Source organism: Chiroxiphia lanceolata, chromosome 20, assembly GCF_009829145.1.
Source record: "Chiroxiphia lanceolata isolate bChiLan1 chromosome 20, bChiLan1.pri, whole genome shotgun sequence".
In the NCBI taxonomy this organism is placed as follows: domain Eukaryota; kingdom Metazoa; phylum Chordata; class Aves; order Passeriformes; family Pipridae; genus Chiroxiphia; species Chiroxiphia lanceolata.
In genome coordinates this window covers 11,700,171-11,722,692 of record NC_045656.1, presented here as the reverse complement: position 1 = coordinate 11,722,692, position 22,522 = coordinate 11,700,171, and the positions used below count along the sequence as shown (strand labels likewise).

The window sequence follows — 22,522 nt, the reverse complement described above, 5'->3', positions numbered from 1 at the left end:
TTGAGTAGCAAGAGTTACTTACTTGACACTGTGCCTGGTATTTCTTTGTGGGTCGTCCAACTATGTAGATCTGGGATGGTGACAGAGCCAAGACACTGTACACAGAAATATCCTTCATGGAACCATATGCGGCACAGATTTTGATGTGGCACTGAAACAAATATTACTTCCAAAGTGAACGCTCTCTTGAACACCCTGCAGCTATGAGGCTGGCACTTGATTTGCAATGAAGCAGCACATGAGTTCATTGTTACAATCTCATTCTGTAAACTGCAGATACCTAAATCTGCCTGCCTGCATGCCAGCAAGAACTACAGCTATGCACACAGGAAAACCAAGCAGTTCATTTATTATTTATCATGATAGGAGGTCCCTTTGATGTTTTATCAGCCTTCCTTGCTCTTTAAAAAAATGAAAAAAGAAATGAGGAATGGCAAAAAGACTTTGTGATGACCAGTGAGATTCACTGTTCAGGAAGAAGGGAGATCTCTTACTTTACTGAATGACATTCACTGGAAAGAGGTTCTAAGGCTTATATAGGTTTCTAGTACCTCTTGCATGAGATTCGGAGAAAATGGTCTTTTGTCGCAGTGGGTCATGAACCAGTCCATCTGAGAAGAAGATCATCCCTTGTGGGAAGTTGTGTTGAGACAACCATGAAACCACACGCTGTTTTTGCATATCTGGACGGCCAGTGATATAGATAATCAGATATCCCAGGTCCTGCCAATGCCTGTCAGAAATAGCAGGCAAATTATGCAGGTGCAGGAAAAGAAACAATACTCACAGGTCAGATCAGCATCTTTTCTTAGCCCAGTTAGAAGTTGGATGTTATCCTTCAACAAGTGAAGAGCAGCATGCGTAAGTTTCTGCTCCTATCAAGCAATTAAGTAATACTGTCTACACCTTGAGGGAGACAGAGGAAAGCAAGAGAGACTCTTATACAAAATATTATCTAAAATATGAGAGCTATTTAAAAATGTAATTAGAATAGACCTTGCTACACATCAAGCCCTGCTACCTTTGAAACCTTTAATGAGATTTTCTGCCATTTCAGCTCTAAGGAAGGGAAACCTTTGAAACTGAGATCCCTACATTCCCCACGCAGGTTCCAAAATGAGAACTGCATTTCCCCATCCAGTGTGACATAACTGACTTGCAAGAATGGGTTAAAAGGCTTTTAGTTTGCCTCCAAAAAACATTCTTGCATTCGCGGCACCTGATACTTCAGAAGTACAAGTACATCCTTATGTGAAGTTAATGAAACACAAAATACTCATGGAATCATTATTAATTCACTGCACACACTCAAGGCCTATTCCCGAGAAGCAACTTTTAACCTTTAGGCAATTTAAACTACGAATTTCAAAGTAATCCACAGCATTCTAGGATTCCTCTGAAAATCAGGCAGACCTGCTGTCCAAGCAAATATAGAAATGTATCTGCAAAGAATCTTGGCCCTTACAGAATTGCTGTTTATTAAGTAAAAAACCCCTTTTCCTTCCTACTGTGTTCAGTAGCCAGAGAGTTAGCGTTCAAGCCTCACTTACCTGACAACATCAACGGCCCCTGCTCGGACTTTGGGGTCACTTCCCATAATTGAAACACTTGCTGCAAATGAACCATCAATGCTGAACACAACACATTCCATTCCTCGGGGAAGTACCGTCAGGTAACTTGCTGCACTGCTCTGGTCCCCTCTGGAGAGTCAAGCAATAAATTCATTTAAAGAGCAAAATATCAGAATGTATTTTCTACAAGTTCTAGTTAATATTTGAAATTAGTTCTGTCTGGACCTACAGCTTTAAAAATCACTGTCAAATAGGGCTTCTGATTCCTACACGGGGCAATTAAAACTTACACTTTTAGAAAACAGCTTTCCAAAGAGAAATTTGGAAGCTAATGTCAATAAGAAATCACACGTGTACAAATAGCTAAAAGAATTAGGGGGAAAAAACCCAAACCAGCCTGAAGTACTTGAACTACTACTCAAACTTTCTCCGTAAGCTAAACAGTTGGTATTATAAGCATGAGCTATCCCTCTAGCATTGCAAATTACAATGGGAATGCCAGTCCAGAAAAGTTAAAAAAAAAGCCCACCCCAAAACAACACAGTCATAAAGGGCTCTTCACATGGAAAAGAATGTGAAATGGAATCTTTTCCTCACAATGTCTTTTCCCCAAGAGGTCTGCATGTCAAAAAATGGATAAATCACAAGGCAATCCAAAGCTCTTCCCATCCCACCACCTCATATTCCCTAAAAAAATGTAATCGGAAACCACACTTTCTTTCCTTTAGAAATATTATTGTATGATCTAGAAAGTTATATTTGGTGATGCAGATTCTTAAAATATGTGCTGATAGCTTGACTAGCAAAAACAGGACTGTTTCTTTTGTTCCTCTTTGAAACTTACGCAGTCTAAAGCTTCACTTCTGAATACAACCTAATTTCTGTTCTAGTAACTCTCTTTTCTTGAATTTCTATTACATTGAGGTAAAACATTTTCTCCTGCTCAATTAGCACTACATAAGATTGTAAACTAATTTTGGACCTTTTTATCTGGAGGGTAACAACATTCTGTTTCAGTTAAATTTGCCCCACTGATTTAATCTCCAAAGTAGGGATTCAGAGAAGTTTTTACTCAGTTTCGAAGTTCCTTCCCGATCACAGCTTTAGTTCCAGCTTGGAGCTATTACCTGACCACCATTTTGATGGGATACACACCAACTCTCAGTCTCTTCTGTTCAGGTATGTTGTATGATATCCGGCCACTGCTGTTGGATATCTCTGTGTCAAAGTACACCCACCTACCCGAAGATGGCTCAGTCATTATGAAGATATCCACCTGCAAAAAACAACAAACAATGATCTAGTGGGATAATCAGCAAAACACCCCTATTTGCAGGGCCTGTCAAGCCTAGATCATATTAGTATCTCCAACCATGGCTGATACTAAAAGCTTACAAGGAAGTTTTGCAGGAACTTCAAAACTCAGTAAAAACTTCATAGGGGGCCCCCTCAATTAGCAAATGCTTCCTAACATACAACACAAGGGCTTATTGCCTTCATAATTTAAAGCACTCAGCTTAGCACTGCAGGTGTCAAACATAGGAATAGACCTCAGAAATCTGACAGAAGGCCTAAACTAGGAAGAAAATAATTTCAGCTTGCATGCATATATTACATTTTTCAGTACTAAACATACAAAATGGAAAATGTCATCTGGTTATTAGCAAAATGAAATTTTCTCAAATCATAACCTTGCCTACAAATGCAAAACCAGAACACTTCAAATTATCAAAAGATTTCATCAATATGGGTTTCGTCAACTGAAACACATAAAGGATATTAAATACTTTGCTGGACCTGAAACAGGCCAAGTGAAGCCTCCATGCTTCAGTTTTACCCTCAGCTCAGCAGCATTGTTCCCTTAATGGGCACAGAAAATCTTACAATCTCGGTGAATGTAAACCAATGTGTTCACTTGATGCTTGGCTCTATCAGCTGTAAGCCTGGCTTTTGCAGGCAGCTTTAGGAATGACAGTTCCAACTGTGTCACATCACTACTAATCTCTAAAACTAATCTTTACTTGCCTGTGTATAAGAGAAGCCATAGCCACGCAGCCCCCAGAATGCCTATTCCTTTATCCAGTTGTTTTACTTGGACAGGATGATACACAATTTTCCCTTAGTGGTTTGTCAAACCAAATTTCCTCCTTGCTCAGAGAGTTAATTATCTCCAGCAGGTGGTACAGCTGGATGGCAGGTTCAGAAATCACTGCACAGCACACTCACCACTAACCAAAGGAGATAGCCAGCATCAGGTAAGAGAGGTGAAAGCTGAGAAAAAAGTCAGCTTTCAGGAAAGCCTACTTAGAGCATATTTTTGCTGAAGTAGTGGGGGCTAGTGATGTACTTCCCCTCACTGTAAGGCTTTCTCTGATACTATACATGCGTGCTACACAGAACAACTGTTTCTACCAAAATGAGAAAATTGAGTACTCAGACTTCACCTTTTCACCTGTTAAAGCCACCATGTCCAGAGGTCCATACATAAAGCGCCCAACTAGTACCTGAGGACCATCTTCTGCTGCAATGACATCATTAGCTCGGTGATTAGCAGTCACATTCTGAAATAAGAGCAGAAGGTGGGAAGTGTAGTGTTTGCTTTTGTAATGAGGCTACTCTCTCTATTATGTTATGAACAGTGACACAGAGACACAGTCCTGGACAGTGTGTCTGAGGTACATCACTGCACCTGAGAACACTGAGCAGAACTGTGCTCCCATTTCAGCTGGAGCCTGATCTCCACTGATGGTGGGTTGCTGAATAGACTTTCTAGTGAGAGTGCTCAAGACAACAAAATAAGAGAGAATATTTAAGTGAATGCAAATTATCTTTCACTTCAAGTGGTGCCATAGATTCATCAGTTGTTTAAAGAAATATTCTTTCTCCCAACAGGTAGTGATAAACAAAAGTAAATTGTTCCCATTCCCTAACTGTTAATTTGCTTGCCTCTAGATTAAGTGAAGAGGTTATTACTCTTTAGTAATATTCAGTTATGTAAACTCTTTATCCAGTAGATCAAACTCCATTTAAATTTCTGCCAAGCCCATGTTCCATGGCTGCCAGATATATTCAGATTTAAACTTACTCTCAATTTGACATGTGTCCTTTTGCGTAGCCATTTTTCTCGTGGATTAGATGGACTTAGTGTTTCTGGATCCACGTTGTCATTTTCCTTGAAATTTGTATTTTCATACCTCATCACCTGAAATCATATTAACATTTTAATAAATAGCGTGTGGCCTGGGGAGTCCTGGTACTTGGCAAAGAAAGAGAAAATTATACTGCTGCTACAGCTGAATGACACTACGAAGCCAAAAGCACAATGGAAGTAGTGAGACATACAGGCCATATGCTCCCATTAATTGTACAGACAAATAAACTGCTTACACTCTGTTGGCCAACACTTAATCTTAAATACTTATTGAACAGCTTTTCCATTCACAACAGATTGCACACTTCTCCAGAGAAAATGGTGAAAACATAAGGCTGGTATCAAGTGACAGTCACATAGTCTGCTTACGGTCTGCAAAGTCACTAAAGCAGCTTAAGATCACAGAAGCCTTTTTAAATGTCCTTTATATGGCAAAGGTCAGACTCCTGACTCCATCTCTGTTGATCTTCTATACATCTACTCAGACAGAATGGTTCTTATCACCTTTTGGGTATTACTCACCACTGCAGTAGCTGATAGCCTCAGGATTTGGCTTGGGGGTAGTAACATCCAAAGACAATTAGAGAATCATAGAAAATCCTGAGATGGAAGGGACCCTCAAGGATCACTGAAGTCCAGCTTGTGAACGTGCAGAACTCTAATGTGTTATACAAACTCCACATTCTTACAACCTAAATAGCACACACTTACCAAGAAATGTGCACGTCCAACTCAGATTTCAGGACACAACCCACAGAATTCAGGATCAGGGTGTGGGTTACGCCACATTTCAACTGAAACCACAAGCCCTGTCTTACTGAAATCTGTGGGTTCCACCCTGCAATCACGGATACTCATCTTGAATGAGAAATAGCTTAGTCTATCTCTTTTGCAAGCTGGCAGAAAATTTCTCAAGTTGAACAACTGGTTTTCTGAGCTAAGTCTTCCACTCTGAGCACCCTTGCTAGAAGAGTGGCCTAGAATCATTTGAAAAGATGTCTTATATGAATTCCCTTGAGTAAAATCCTGCTGCGTTCAGAATTACCAAAGCTGTTGGGTTGCAACAAATCACAGGAACGCTGAGAAGTCAGCATGTCTTTTAACAAACTGACATACATTGTGTTCAGTGGAGGTCATGTGCAGGAAATATATGCACCCACAGGGCATTCAGGAGCCATTAGCCTTAATCTTAAGCCCTAAAAAGTGCTGAAGGTCCAGACTGTGCTGCTGTAACTAACCAGTCCTTTATGTAGTGCTGTAAGCTCACGAACTGCTTTACAGGCACGTCGCAAATGCTTGAAGGGCTTATGAAATTCTAAAAGCTGCAATGCACATACAAGGCTAGGAAAGACATGACAATGCAACTTCATAGGAATGCACAAAAATAACAAGTAGAATACAGCTGGAATGGTTGCTAACAGACAACTGGGCTAAGGAAGGAATATGAAAGGAAAGATGAAGAAAGGTCTGATGGGTTTAATGCAAAAAACATCCTTAGAGAGAAGAAAAACACTATTAAGAAGAAAAGCACTATTAGAGAGTTGCAAAGGTGAGGAGAAACATCTCTGTACTATTGTCTAGTGTTCTCAGTCAGAAAAAACAGGGATTTGCATCCTGTTGCTTGTAGTAGAAACTGCTCCTCTACTTCAGGATGAGCATCAAATAAGATTCCTCTTTTGGAAACTGTTCTTTTTCATGGAAAAACTCTTCAGTGACTTTTGCTTTGCCTTGATTATGGTGACACTAGTTATAAACAAAGTTTTTTTAAATTTGGATGGTCTGAAAGGACAGCAAGAGGTTGAAGAAATCTTAATTTCATCCATTAAAAACAGCAATCAAAAAAACCTCTGCCAGTGGTCTGGTTACCAGATAGATGATCTGCTGTACACTCCACTCACATGCCACAGACAGACAGGGGCTGTACATCTGCACTGTCTGACCCAGCAGTAGTTCCGGGCTGGAGGGAACTAAGCCTCTGAGATCTCATTCCCCGGAGCTACCAGGTGAACTAACACCATTGACACCAGCACTGGGAACAGGAGCTGGAGGGAGTTCACACTCAGAGACCAGCTAAAAGTAGCTGTGAGAGTGGCATGCACACTGACATCTGCCAAACACACAGACTGATTCTTGGGTTAATCCAAATTAAACTGCTTGTGACTGGCTTTCGTGTGAGGGTTACTATGGATTCTTGGAAGAACGCTTATTCTGCAAGTTTTACTTGAACGTCACTTCATTTTTTTCTGTTAGCCCAGGTGAGATTTCTCAGCCTTGTCCCTTTCTCTATACATCAAAGTACTTCATTTTCAGTAAGTGACTGTGAGCTGATGCCTAATTATGGACACAGTAAGAAAAACAGACCCATAGTACGACTCAGAAATAAATTCTGAGGAGAAAGTGCTTGCAATGCCTCAAAACACTCCTGTAAAGGAGAGACTCAATTTTTTTACAGAAGCAGTACTTCCAAACTGCTGGTTTACTATCAAGTGTATGCTAATGATATGATATTTAGTAGGGAGATATATAATTATGTAAGCCTGGAGATAGCCTATTCCTTCAAAAACAGGAGGAAATTAATATATAATGCAGGGCTGTAATGATCTGGGGCACAGGAGTGGTAAGTAAGGTATGCATAACAGTGCAATATTCCCAGTCACAAAGTCAGCAGTGCTAATGGTGGGCTCATCGTCCCCTTCACCTCTCCAGTAAATCCGCATCTGTCATTCTCACATACAGCTGAATGTGATGCAAACACAGTTAGCCACCTAACTGAACTAAAGATTAAAAGACTGACCCTTGGAAAATGCAATTAAAAATCACAAGCCTATCTGCTGCAGATAGAAAAAATAAAAAGATCAATGACCTGTCTTAGAATGAAAGCCACAACGTCTGTTGACTCCCAGTAGCTGGCATGGAAGAGATGCGGAAGGGCCACCGTTGGAAAGGCTGTCAGCACATCTGGACAATACAAGGCATAATCTATTCGTTTTGTTCCCCACCACTTTGCAGTAACTACAAAAAATGAAACAAAATAGCATCACACTTATATATCTTAATAAATTTCTTGCTATCTTTATGTTTCAGCTAGATAATTGACTTAAGTCTTTTGCTTTTTTATCTTGACTTTTAGAGTCTGTTGAAGGTATCTATCATACATGAAAGCACTGTTTTTACTAACTGCATCATCACTTAACCATCTGCAATCAAAACAGTTCTTCTGGGTCCAAGTTCTGGAAACCAGAAATCACCTCAGCATGATTCCCACTGCTTCCTGGTCCATGGAAAATGCACAGTGAAAGACTAGTACTTTTATGATCATAACTGCAATTACTTCCCAAACAGTAAATGGAATATCTACCTGTCTGTCCATCTACCTAACTACAGTCCACAGCAGGACAATATAATGATCTGTAGCACTTTTAATTATAGATACCAAATCTTATCTATCTATATTGCTTCATGCGTGGAACATAATTGGAAACCCCTGTTACCTAGAAACTGTTATGACTGTTTATGAGTGGCACCTTACTATAAAACTATGACTGCATTTCTATTACTTTATCTATCTAATTACAATCAGAAAAGGGAGATGAGATAAATTGTGTTATATAAAATTTTCTCCCCAAACTTCCAGATACTTTTCCTTTTCATAGTAAACTTTTTCACAGAAATGCTGTGGAGGGAAGGGCTGTTGCTACATTCAACAGCACACGGCACCAGGCTTCACTCACTGTTGGTGAGGCATGCTGATGGCAAGCTTTCTGTTGACCCTGAGTTTTCACTGTTTGTGCTGGTCAAGCTCAACTTTCTTGTTTTCCCTTGTGGTTGATCAGATGTATTTGGAGATCCAGAACTCTCTTGAGAAAAAGGTATGTTCAAAGAGCTGTTCTCAAGGAACAGAGCACTGTGGTTGTGGAGAGCATCACCTGCAGGTTACAGAAATGAAAATAACAACAAAACCAAAAAAGTGATTAACATCATGACTTTGAAATTAGTGTTCACGTGTTCATGAGTATATTTGTTTATTTATTAATTTGTTTTTAAATAGAGCTAGTGAGCGTTTTCCTGAATAATATCACATTTAATGCCCATGAATGAAGCTCCGTCCTTCAACATGATAACAGCATGAACGGATTAGTAAACTACCATTCCATTTGACACCACGAAAGCTCTCATTTTAAGAACTACTTTCACAAGCCCAGGTATCAGAGAAAGGAAAAAAATAAGGAAAAAAAAATACAGTCACTAGAATTAATTCTTTGTGAATGAAGAACTCTAAATTCCAGAAGGATCTGAAAGTGCTTGCATTTAAATAGGAGGATTTCACATTCACTGAAATACAATACATCTTAAGTGTAAAGAAGAGCAATGATTTAACTCTGAGTAGGAGTTTAAATACAAAACCATACCATGGAACATTTGCTCATCAGTAGCACTCAGGAATTTTTATTTTATAACACATCCAACAGACAGGGTTCCCAGATTTTCATGTTTTGTAAGGGAATCTTCTGACTTGGTGCCTTAGATGAACCCAAAGAGAACACCAGTAGTTTACAAATCACTTGTAAAGCCTCTGTTTCAAGAATCACTGAAAGGGGTTACCTTACAGCAAAGCTGGTAAAATCTACCAAAAAAAGGTTTTCCATTTGAAAAAGAGCCTAAGGGAACTATTCTTCCTATGACAGTTATTTAAAGGAAGGTTCAGCTTTTCAAGACAGCCTTAGCAATATCTCAGTGACCGAATTTGTGCCTAACTAAGCAGCAGGATTTCCAAGGTCACAGTCAGGCTTTACAGCAAGTCTGAAAGCAAAGCAGGGTATGAATTTCCATTGAAAGAAAACTCAGAAACAGGGGGTGAGAAGAGAGCACATATTCCCTAGTCTGGACTGTCCCTCACCTTAGCTACCCCTCAAATCAATTAATGAGGAACAGCCACATCTTCACATATTTCAGTGAAGCCAACAACTAGAAACAAACCTTCTGCAACTCAAGATCAACTGCTGCTTTTCCAACTGATTTGCATCCGATGTACACTATATTTGAGTAGATAAAAGAAAGGCGCTGTTGTACCCTACTACACAGAACAGGTTCCCAAATACAATTCTTCTAGCTCCAACAAATAGAAAACATTGCCATTTTACTGTATTAGCCTCCAACCTTAAACTCCAAATCCTGAGAAACTTTTTCAAATATCCTGTTGAAGCTTGAATTTATGTCTGAATCTGTAGCAAAAAGAATAAATCTATTGCGCAAGCATGTACAAAGTCCTTTTTTGCAGAATGTGACAAGTCAAAGATACTTCACACCTATATGATTTTATCTTATTTTCTATAAAGTCAAAAAAGCACAACTCCTTCTACTAGCATCTTGGTCATCCATGCTTAAGAGAACAACAGATAATGAGAGCTATGAAAACAAGCACTGTACCTAATTGGTGAGATCTTCCATCCCCTAGTGGGTATCTCTGGTACCGTGGGACACTGAACGGAGGAAGAAGATGGAATCTTTTTTCCAGCAGTGGTTCAAGTCTGCAGGCAGAGGGGTCAGCAGAGTGAAAGAAACTGTACACTTGGCTGCAGGCTGGTCGGACCTGGCACACTTGGATGAGAATGAGACAAAGAGTTCAGTATCGCCCCTTTATGATTTTCAAGGAGTATACACAGAAATATGGTTAATATGGTCTTCTGCAAACTCCAGATTAGCATACATCTGGCCAGAAGAAATTTAACTACATTGTTTCCTATTTCATAGGTAAAGAACACTTCACTGCACACGAGTTTACAGAGACATCACAATCTGAGATGCAGGTAGAGAGCAGATATAAAGAGCAGTCAAAGAAACAGATAGAAGCAGGGAAGAAAAAAGAAGTTTAAAAATCCTGTAAGTATGATATTGAGCATTACAGCTGTGATGCTCAGCACTTCAAATATTTACCAGCAAAATGGTTTGCTGGGCCTGTGACATCTAGAGGACTTAAACCTAGATGACAGCAGAAGCAGGCAGGTGACAGAAAGCAGTGCAATTTCTCCAGTCACCTTATGGATGCTCATGTATAGAAATGAGGCTGGTCATACTGTAACAGCACAGCAACGTTTATGATTTTTGCTAAAGGTGTGCAGCTCCTGAAGGTTTGGGGCTACAACTGAGAATGTAAATCTTAAATCATTTACTCAGTTAATAAGACATACTTTTGACTAAACACACAGCCCTGAAAAATAACTTAGATGGGTGATCACACGAGACTGCTAAGGTCTATAAGACAGTCAGTGTGGTCGCTTTTCACAAAATCACACCTCAGTCATACTGAATCAAATCAATTCATTACAGGCTCATTGAACTGTACAGTTTGTACAGTACTGCATTACATGTTACAATGGTCAGTTCATTAACTACAACAGTAAAGCAATGACTAAACTATTTATAAAATATATCTGAGATAATTATGTCTTCTCCCTATGAACTCCATGCAAGCATGACATGTTTTCAAATCTGCCCTAGAGGCTACGTGGCTGCGGTTTCTCTTATACAAGGGCACGTAAAGATTAGTTTTAGAAATTAGCAGTAATGTGACAGTTGGAACTGTCATTCCTAAAGCTGCCTGCAAAAGCCAGGCTTACAGCTGATAGAGCCAAGCATCAAGTGAACACATTGGTTTACATTCACCGAGATTGTAAGATTTTCTGTGCCCATTAAGGGAACAATGCTGCTGAGCTGAGGGTAAAACTGAAGCATGGAGGCTTCACTTGGCCTGTTTCAGGTCCAGCAAAGTATTTAATATCCTTTATGTGTTTCAGTTGACGAAACCCATATTGATGAAATCTTTTGATAATTTGAAGTGTTCTGGTTTTGCATTTGTAGGCAAGGTTATGATTTGAGAAAATTTCATTTTGCTAATAACCAGATGACATTTTCCATTTTGTATGTTTAGTACTGAAAAATGTAATATATGCATGCAAGCTGAAATTATTTTCTTTCTAGTTTAGGCCTTCTGTCAGATTTCTGAGGTCTATTCCTATGTTTGACACCTGCAGTGCTAAGCTGAGTACTTCACTCCCTACTAGTGTGGCATTCAGCAGTATTAGCTCCCACTGAGAGCAAGTGCAAAACACTCCAAACCACTGCAACCACCCCAAGGCAGGACAGGGTCACTTTGTGGATGGAACTAAATGCTCATGACTTATTGGGAATTGAGATCTGTAGAGGATAGCAAGCCTGTTCCAAGGATAATCAGCAAACAGCATGGAAGAATGATCTGTACACAGATCAATGATCTGTGCTTTAGACAGTAAGAACTGAATCTACACAGTGAGAGGACCACACAAGACAGTGCTAGAGAGTAAACAGAAGAACTGTTAAGGAATCATTAAGGGACCAATAGAATATTGGGCAGATGAAACTGAAAAGGTATTTGGCAAGGAAATAAAAAAACTGGAATGAAAATCTGGTTTTATACACAGTCTTGTTAGTGTAGAAATAAATAAATATTCAGAAAGTAAAACACAACAAAATGCATCTGTTCTGCAAACATAACAGGCAAACCTCTTAATACAATTTTCTTCCCTTATGTTTTAAAAACTGATTCTAACAAGCCAAATAAATAAAAACATCTGAATTTTATTTGTCACATTTTCAGGTAGTTTTCTACCTTTCATTTCAGTAAAGAAGATACCTGATTTCTCAACTAACTTCCAGCTGTCTGCATGGTAGGTTTCAATTTGTCTGTTTTCCTCTGAACTTTAAAATGGGATTCTTTTATCATATGTACCTCTAAAGACTAATTACGCTTCAAGTAGACTCTGCTCACCTCAGAATGTGTTTGAAATGCTGGTCAGTTGAGCTGCTCTCAAAGCATGCTCCCTGTAGGATACCAGAGGAAGGATAGCAGTGAGAGCTAATTAGAAGAAAATAGCTTTTAACATGAAATTTTCCTGTCAAAGCGTCTGGAGGGTACCAGAGCTGAGACTGGGGAAAGAAGGGTTATTGGTGAGAAAAAAAAACAACCTGGAGTCTTGAATTGTTTCCTCTTCTCACTGTTGCAATGGATTTTTCTCCCTCACCTGATAAATGAATGTACCACTTCCTATGAAGGTGCTGTGCTATCCCAAGCTCATACCATGCAAAGAGACAAATCATGTAGTGAATACTTTAACTGAAAAATTTAAAAAATCCAGATGTTTTAGAAATAAAACAAAAAAATCCTCTATGCATCTGATCCCTAGGCTCTGTTACCAGAAAGGAATAATAGCTCACAAGCAACACACCAACACACCCAGGGGCCAAATTCACCCGTGAAGCCAGACGCCAATAACAGGTAATGCTGAACCAAGCACAGACATTATCTTTGGTATCGTTTTCAAGGACTGGCCCTTGGTGAAGTATGAGCTTCATGTTGTATGACATGGAATATATGATTAACAGCAGAGCAAAAGACACACTTCTGCAAACGGGTGAGCAGTGACATCCCTGGAACAACCCTCATCATCTCAGTACCTACTTACATTAATATTCCCATCTTTTAAAGGAGGAAATTTACCTCACTCCCTAGCATTTAACTAGGCTCCTTTATTTATATCCTTTTTGTGTGAGTCTCTGTTTATGAAGGTCATTACCCATCCTGAATTCTAACCCCAGGAAGAGCTTACCATCCAGTCCAGGCAGAACAGTGCTCCTCATGGCCAGCACCAAACCAAGTGGCGACCCAAAGAGGAAGAAATCAGACACCTCAAATTCAAATCGGCCCAGGTTTACTTCTGAGAGACTGGAATCCACAGGAGGAAGGTCTGCACTATCTTTCAACACACTTGAGTGGATGCTGAGCAAAGAAAATGTACTGAATCAACAATAATGAAGAGGGCATTCCCAAAACAGGCTGCTTAGAAAGCTCTAGCACCTGTATTTAGATCCAAGCAATACACCTTGTAGACTGATATTGCACCACAGCAGCCACTTGCCATTTTTTCAGTGTGGCTATTCAGTAAAATTACTAATTTCAACATGCAAGAGTTTTCTACAGTTATTCTACAGAATACTTATTGGTAAATTATGCAAGGACTATGAAGATTGAAGTTTACCTCCCCTCCCTTTTAGCAGTACAGATGTATGTAAGTTTATTCTGACTCTTCTGCTACAAATTCTAACCTACTCTAGTTGTGTAAGGACAATGGTATTAGAACGTTACAGTCAAAGTATGTTACTTAGGTGCATAAAAAGCATTGTTCCAATCTGTTTCCTGACCTATGACCTAGAATTTCACTACTTTTCAACTATTTGTTACAGGTGATACTTACAGACAGCTTTTAGAGTGATTTAAACACTTCCATTTACTTTGTATGCCATACATGCATGAGGTAAATACAGACCACTTATCCCTCACTGACAGAGAAAAGACTCTGCTATCGTTTAGTTCTGCTGGAGATGAAATATCTACATTCAGAAGGAGAAAAGTAGCCTGTACACTTGCTGTCCAGCCATGAGACAGAGTAGAACAGGCCTCCAGAGCATGGAGAGCCTGACTGAGAGACACTGACCATGCTGACTTCAATCAGAACTGTAAATGAAGTGCTCAGGAGTTATGTGCACACTACACACTGTATCTGTGGCCAAGCACGGATCAGAATCCAGAAATTCTGAAGGTTGATCTCAAATCAGGCCAAACCTTCTTTCAATCTGAGACCCTAGTGACATTCTCAATTTATAAGCCAATGTTATTAACTGTAACCCTGGGGACCAAACTTAAGGCTTCATTTAATGCAGAAGTGAAGAAAGCCATGAACTAAATCCATCACCATGGCAGTTTGTAGTTAACTCTCTATGCCACAAGCGCTTGGACAAAGAGCACAAACTGAGACACTGGAACACAATTACAGTGTGTAAGGCAACAACATTCCTTTAAAAGAATGATCTCTGTAATGATCATCTGTAAAAGATGAAAGAGCGATCTCTGTAACCTCATCACTGATATGCCTCTGCTAAATTGCAGTAAATGAGATAATGGGGAAAAAGGTATCAATGATCTTAAGCAAGTTCCACAGACAGGAAAGCAAAGGCTTGGAGCCTCTCTTTATGTACAGGGTGGGTCACAGGATGACATGGTTTCGTTTCATTTGGTTTTTTCACCAGGAATTTTTTCTGCTGTCTTTAGCCTATGTTTGTCCAACTGTTCCTCAACAACTTAGCAACAGCCTGAAGTTTGAGTCCAAAATGTGAGTGGAAGGTAACACTTCTGTCTGCTTGTTAAGTATAGCTCATGTAAAACTTTCAGTTTAAAATCATAGACACACAGGAAATGAAAGGCTTGGAAGAAAACTGTTATCTTTGTCCTTCCATTATCCTATTATTCTTCAAGTCCAAAGTGCTTTATACAAGTCAACATTGTGTTTTAAATATAACACAGTACTTCTCCTATATAAGAACCTAAAAGTGACTGACCAAAAAACTTCACGTTTTCAGCCACAGACAAGCGAAAAACCACCACTGTGCCTCAGAGGGAAAACACTTTACAACACAAGGATATCCAGAAAATGCAAGGTTTGAAAATGAAAGCAGAATAGTCAATAAAAACAAAGCAAAGGGCATTCAGTCAAAGCAATAATATAAAATTACCTTAAACTGCTACTAAGAAAACTGCCTGACTTGAAATAAAGCACAGTAGGAAGTCTGCACTATACTCAACTCTAGCAGGGCTGAAACTCAATACACAGTAAGACTCACAATGAAATAAAGGAACTAAGATGATGGATAGAGGAAGCAAAAGCCCAAATAATTCAGATAAAAAAACCCCAAACAGCTTAGAACAGGCAGAAACAACAAGACAAAGGAAATGCTTATGTTCCCATCAAATCTGTATTTCAGAGGTTTCTTAAGATCACGGGAAGCTAATTAACTCTCCTCCCCCAACCTCCTCCTCATTTAAGCCAAATGTTTATGCAGGGCTTTTTTGTTGTTGTTTTAAAGCTGATCTGAATAGCTCGTAGACCACCTAAAGAGCACCTAAAGCAATTATCTCACACTTTATAGAATAATAAAAATCCTGAAAATGAAGTCAGAGGGATCTTTACACACAAAGAGGTAACAGAAATTTACACTTATAAAGTATTCATCCATCTTGATTTGAGTGGGCTGCACTGAAGAAATAGAACTTTGTGCATTCATTTTTGCATATTCAAAACTCTCACAACTGAATAAAGATTAAATAAAAAACACTCCACGTGTGAGTAAGTTCATACTACACCCACTAAATCCATGGGGTTTTTCTGAGGGGTAGACAAGGACTTCAAGCAACCGTCCAGAAACACACCACAAACAGCAACAATGACTCTGTGCTCTGGTGCTGACAGGCTCCATTCAATGGCAAGGCTGTTTCTTTTACTCAGTCATTGAACACCAGTTACCTAGACAGGAGAGCATGATGCTGGGCTATAGCATCACAGTCATAGGTGGAGGAGTCACTTTGTTTCCGAGGCAGCGGCTGCCTTGGCTCCTCATCCTCCATGATTCCCGAGATGTCAATATTGCTTTTGCTCAGGTGTTTGCTGTCACCCAGACTGGAGTCCTCTGCTAAGAGGGGATTATCCTTCAGAAAATGAACAGAGCAAAAGGAAGATTTAGACAAGACACCAAAATACGACAGAGCTTATATGAAATGGCTGCATTTATACATTTGACCTTACTTTATTCAAGAAAGGGTGGAAAGGGTTAGACTTCCTCTTTGCGGTAGAAGGAAAGAGATGAAGACTAAATTTCATTGTAAGATGCATAGCCTAAAAGCTGGAAGGAGAATCAGGAATTCGGGGGGGCGGGGGCATGAGGGGCAGAAAGGAGGAGTAACAAAAAGCTTTATCCTTCATGACTTCATCACTCTTAGAGAACCATATATATCATAAGGTAATCAGAAGGGGTCTTACCTAAGTGCACAAAATGCCCACTACAAGATTAATGGTCTTGTTCATCATGTTCCATGGATGTGGGATCTGATTTTTTAAGAATGTCAGCTTCTGCAGGATGCAAGAGACCAGTGCCATCATATCTTCAAGGTTATTTATTTCTTTATTGTTCATTTCCTCCAGCACTTCTGCAGCTTGCACCAGCATCCTCCCTGATATATCCCTATTACTTCCAGACTTTTATTCCCGAGTCCATTTCAGCAGCCCGTGTAAATGATGCTTTTCAAAACAACTGTCACTGGACTGAACCCCCCCATCCATGTGTGAGATCTCTGTGCACAAGGCATAGCAAGATCTGGTTCTTTATAACGACTGTACACACTGCCTGGGGAACAAGAGGCTGGAGTACAGCCCCGTGGGAAGGGACCTGGGGGTCCTGGTCGATGGCAAGGGGAATATAAGTCAGCAGTGCCCCAGCAGCCAAGAAGGCCAACCGTGTCCTGGGAGGCATCAGGTCCAGCATGGCCAGCCAGGCCAGGGGAGGGGACTGTCCCGCTCTGCTCGGACCTGGGGCAGCCTCACCTGCAATACTGGGGCAGTTTTGGTCATCATAATTATAAGAAAGATATTGAGCTGTTAGAGAGTGTCCAAAGGAAGGCAATGAAGATGGTGAAGGCCTTGAGGGGAAGCCAAGGAGTAGCTGAGGTCACTTGGTCTGGAGAACAGGGGGAGACCGCAGTCTACAACTTCCTCATGAGAGAAAGTGGAGGGGCAGGCACAGACAAATTCTTAGAGGGAAGAATAAGTAGTTTTAAAAGGACAAGGGACTAGATCTCTGTGAGATGAACCTAGAGAACATCACTGGGAAATTGGCTAGGCATTGTACAAGAAAGCGGGATTCAAAGTTTTTCTTTTCCTTCTTGCATACATCTCTCTCCCAACACTCATTTACATTTTCTCTACCACTGCTCCCTGCTCCTGTCTTCCTGGACACAGCATCATGCACTATACCCTTGAAGTGTCATTGGAACACTTTACAATCCATAACCTCAAATACCCCAAATCAAAATACATTGTCATGCTCAGTACTTTTAAGCAACTTGCAAAAAGTATCAACTCCAACTAGACAAAATAGAGGAGAAAGTGTACAAAGCTTACAGATGAGGACTGGGGCATAACAGATCAACTGGCTTGGCCAAAGACATGCAGACAGACTATGGAAAACATGCTAATTGAATCTATTTCTCTCCAGCTGCAGAAAGAACAAGTTCATAGGACACATGAGCTATGAGGTGAACCTTTCCACACAGTTCCACCTATAGTCTTCAACTGCCAAGAGGATCTTCTGCCTTCTGTGAGAAGTGAATAATTAGTCTTATTCCCAAGAGCCATGTTATTAATGGTAATTCTCTTTCCTGGAAAAATTTAGACAATATCTTTTGCTCGAGAGTACTTACACCACATATAGCTCTCAACTGAACCAAGCAGGTTAGTGTCATTGAGCCCATTTTTGAGGAGAGGTAACTCAAGAGATGAAATAATTTTGCCACAGTCATAAAGCCAAAGAACAGAGTATGGGCACCTCACACAGTGTCAGCTCTAATTCACCACACCCACTCTCCATATGCACTTGAGCCTGAAGTACGTAAGATCGACTGAACTTCAATTTTCTTTCTTAAGTGTCAAACACAATAATTAAGTTTACATGCTAGCATCATATTAAAAACCTCTGCTTTCACTATCATAAAATCTTTCCTGGATCACAGGTAGGATTACCTCTGCCTTCTCTGCAAATGCAGCATTTGTATAGACACTCAGTGGTCCATTCACAGATTCTCAGGTGACTTGCATTCCTTATGAAGAAAGAGGCATTCTTTCACCAGTCACTAAAACTTATTTGTAACACATCTTAATGCTAGACTACCCCCAGGCACTAGCATAATGAATTCCAGACCATATGTGAACAAATAAAAAAAAAAAAATTAAAAAAATATATTTTGACAAAAAATAGGAGCCTAACAGAGATTACTGAGACAGGACATGTTTGCATCTACAGTTAGGGATACCATAAAGGGCACTTGGTAACCCTGTTTTAAAGGTTTACAGATAAAGCCTTCACTACTGATTTCCGATATCATAAAATTGAAGCTGATGACTGCAAATTTTTGATACATGAACAAAATCCCATTCTATCATGGTAATTTACCAAATCCTTAATTTTTCTTTGTCTTATATGGAATTCATTTTCTCTAGGGTATCAATCTATAGGATTTCAGCTGTATGGATTTTTTCTCTTCACCTGGATGCTGCTGATGCTTCCTCTCCTGCTACTGTTCCGACTCTCGTCAGCTGTATTAGAATTATAGCAGATGGCATCAAAGCCCAAAATTCCTCCAATACAGTCACCTATGAGACACACCTGAGAAAGCAGAAAGAGACATGTAGCAAGTGTTTTAAAAGAAACAAAAAGCATCACAGCACTGCAGAGGAGTTCCTGTCTTACTTCACACCCTCATTACTGGTTTTGACACCCTTGGTTCCTATTGCAGCTAAAACTGTGTAGCCACTTTCTTCCACTTCCTTTTATCTCCAGAAATATGCCCTATGCCAAGAATATCTGTCCCAGGGACTACTTTGACCAGCAGGAGTTCTGCCAGATGGATTAGAACTCTTACAGCTACTTGTTGCCAGATTCCAGCTCGAAAAGTTGGTATCACCAGATGACTGGTGACACAAAGATTTCCAGTCACTTAACATTTCCTTCAGTCATAGAGGGATGACAGACTGGTACTCTCCTGTCAGGACAAGGGAACAGAACTTTAAAATCAGGTATTAAGCAAAGAGATCACTCTTGCTTCCCATTTAATATACACGTAGAAGCTACCTTCAAAGTATGGACCTGGCAATTAAAAAAGCACAGACTACTAAAATAGGGAATTCAATAGTTGGAATAATTTTACGGCACACTAGAACCTTCCCCAATTCCACTGAACACCTCCCCAGCCCATAGGAGATGATTCTTGCTCCCTGTCCCCCTGTCTGTGTTGGAGCACGAGCACTAGCTTGACACCAGGCTCCAGCAAAGCCCCTCTCTCCAATTCTCGAACTGAAGCCATCGTCTAGTCTGTTATTCCCAACTCCTATTAGTTTCCTTAACTCACTTCTAACCTTAATTCAGCTTGGCTACAACACAAAACTATAAGTTTTGGATACAGGATGTTGTGCACGCTTTCTTCCAAGCGAAGATGTTAAGAAAAGCAAGTTCTTCAAGATGCAGGTAGGGAAAAACCTCAAACTTATCTCAGTGCATCTCCATGTGGCACTCTTCCTGAATGGAGTACATCTCTTGTACTCAATTAAAATTATAAAAAACATTTTGAAAAATAAAATATCAAAATAAAGTAACATCTATCCTAAGACATTTCTGATTCTAAAGTTGTATATAATTGAACAGTATGCTAATTTACTCTCTGATTTTCAAATTCCTATGTTGCACAATGAAGTCCACAAAGAACTGAAAATCATATGACACAAGTAACTTTAATAAAATTAACAACACATTTTGTAGGGAATTGGTAATAACTTCTTCAATTTAACAAGGCATTTCTAATCCTTACTATTATTGACATTAAAATGGAGTTAACTTGTTCCAGATACTGAATAAAACCAAAAAGGAAATCTCTGCTCTAATGAACTTGCTACATAAATAGACAGAAGAGACCAAAATATGAAATGAAAGAGACACCCAGACTGGGTGTCAGGATATATGATATATATTTGATAAGTACAGGACTTATTGGGAGGCAGAGTTGAAATTTCTATCTAAGGAGAAAAGCAAAGCACTGTAGACAGCACAGAGAAGTCACTTCCATTTTAACAGTGCTGGTAATTGTCGATGGTGAAAATTCTGTGGAGCATACGGAGATCAAGCACACTCTTCCACATAAAGTAATATATCTGATTCATAAAACACACCAAGGAGGCTTCTTTGTGGCTTTGTCAAAGAAAAAACCCATAACTCTAAATTTCTATTGAGAAAATTGTTTTCATATTATTCTGTAACTGGTATAATTCTTCTTTACATAATTACACCTTTCATAATGTTTTATCACTGTAGTTGGGCTGTTTTTATGCTTCCAACAAGAACAGTTTCCTATGCATGGTAAAACTGGCTTCAACCCAAATTTTAGTCTAAAAATACTGATATGTCACAGCATAATCTTATTACTGCTATGGAAAAGAATTTGTTTGTGTAATAAGACACATGCTTTTCTTCAAAGGTTACACTGTACTCTATATATTAAATGTATTTTCTTTCTTTTTCTGAAGTGTGAAGGTCACTGCATTTAAGTGCACATTTCTGGCTATGTAGATGGCCCCATTGCAAAATAATTTCAGTAATTTACACAGAGTATCAATATCATATTCCTACGTGAAGCAGGAAAGTACTTTTTTGTAGTCTAAAGATGGCAAAGCAGGAACAGCAACTGACGTGTCAGTCAGAAGAAACCTCTGGGTGACTTCACTGGTGCGTGGGTCGCAACAGAAAAACTTCCCTCAGAGTTATACAGGAAATATGCAATGCTGAGTTATACAGGAAATATGCAACTGAGTATTTGTCTTCCATGTTTCTTTACTGTGAATTTTTTTTTTATTACTACTGTGATGGAGGCAAAAAAGAAGTAAAAATAGTTAAATGTTGGACAATTCTTTCATCAGCTATAGCGGATGTGTAAAGAACTCATTAACACAGATTATCATCTCTCTTGGGCTGCCATGCTTGTTCACTGCTCAGCATACCCCACTTACCACACCGTAGCAATACTTAGTAAGAGCTTAGGGGTCAAAATGCTTGTGGGATAAGGTATATAATCTTCTACCGGCTGTGTAAGTCCACGTTAGATAGCACACAGGATTCCAGAAGTGTCTTTCTTGTGCTGGGCACTGAGAAGGTATTTTGAATAGATGATCCCATGCTAACATTCATTCATCACATTTGCAGCATTATCTCACGCACATAACTCAAAACCCTCAATACAATGGCTTAAAAAGAAACAGCCTTGCTCTGAAGGAATTTTCATTTGATGTAAGAGAAAACAGTCCTACCTGTCCATTAAAACCAGCCCCATCTGTAGATTTGAGAAACTCATTGTAAACTTGATTGGCTCTGCTGATCACCATGGCAACAGCATCCTGGTACTGAGGGGATGAAACAGCCAGCAAAGGCAAGGCAGCCAGTGGGATGTGGTCTTCACTGCTGCTGAGACAGCTCTCATCATAGCTGTAGGGATTTAGGCTAGAGAAAGACATGTTATTATCAGAAAAACTGCAAGAGCCAGCACACAGCATTAGAGAAGGGTAATTAACAGGAACGGGTTGGGCTACTGCAGTTCACAATGAGAGAACAAAGGAAGGATCATTTTCTCACAGAATTCAACTGCTTAAAAAAATCAAGGAGTTACTGCTTTAGTTGAATGAGATTACATTAGAAGGCCTTTCTGTAGTTAAACTACTTGATACTACTGTGCCACATACAAGTAGACATAATTTAGAATGGCAATGACATGATTACATTTCAGCCTTTTTTTCCCCCCATATAACAACTTACTACATCAGAGAGCAGGATCCAACCATCACAATGGAATATTGTTTCCTAGAACACAACTGCATCAGGTGTATTGCTCAAAAGCACATAAAGACATTTTTCCCAGAGACCCATCTTTTCAAAAAGATGAAAGAAAGTTGCACACATTCTGAAATCACAGCAAATGTTTGCACAGTAACACTTGGCAAACAGGAGGTGACCCAATTGAAAACAGAAGCCCAAATTTGAAGAACAGCAGCTTTACTTTAGCTTGGATGTGCACCCTGCAAGTTTCTCAGTAAATCTGCCGATTATGTCTTGACTGACTTTTACT

The 22,522-nt window shown here is 39.6% G+C and overlaps 1 protein-coding gene across 1 annotated transcript in view; it reads right to left on the bottom strand.

Moving 5' to 3' along the window:
* Nucleotides 1-22,522, bottom strand: part of PITPNM3 (PITPNM family member 3) — a 62,208-nt gene that overhangs the window by 6,723 nt on the left and 32,963 nt on the right. Inside the window, 14 exon segments of the mRNA XM_032707417.1 lie at nucleotides 23-151; nucleotides 552-570; nucleotides 572-733; nucleotides 1,551-1,700; nucleotides 2,699-2,847; nucleotides 4,016-4,132; nucleotides 4,657-4,773; nucleotides 7,586-7,734; nucleotides 8,454-8,648; nucleotides 10,150-10,320; nucleotides 13,365-13,534; nucleotides 16,113-16,294; nucleotides 18,904-19,023; nucleotides 21,711-21,900. Of these exon segments, the coding sequence (XP_032563308.1) occupies nucleotides 23-151; nucleotides 552-570; nucleotides 572-733; nucleotides 1,551-1,700; nucleotides 2,699-2,847; nucleotides 4,016-4,132; nucleotides 4,657-4,773; nucleotides 7,586-7,734; nucleotides 8,454-8,648; nucleotides 10,150-10,320; nucleotides 13,365-13,534; nucleotides 16,113-16,294; nucleotides 18,904-19,023; nucleotides 21,711-21,900 (2,020 nt within the window).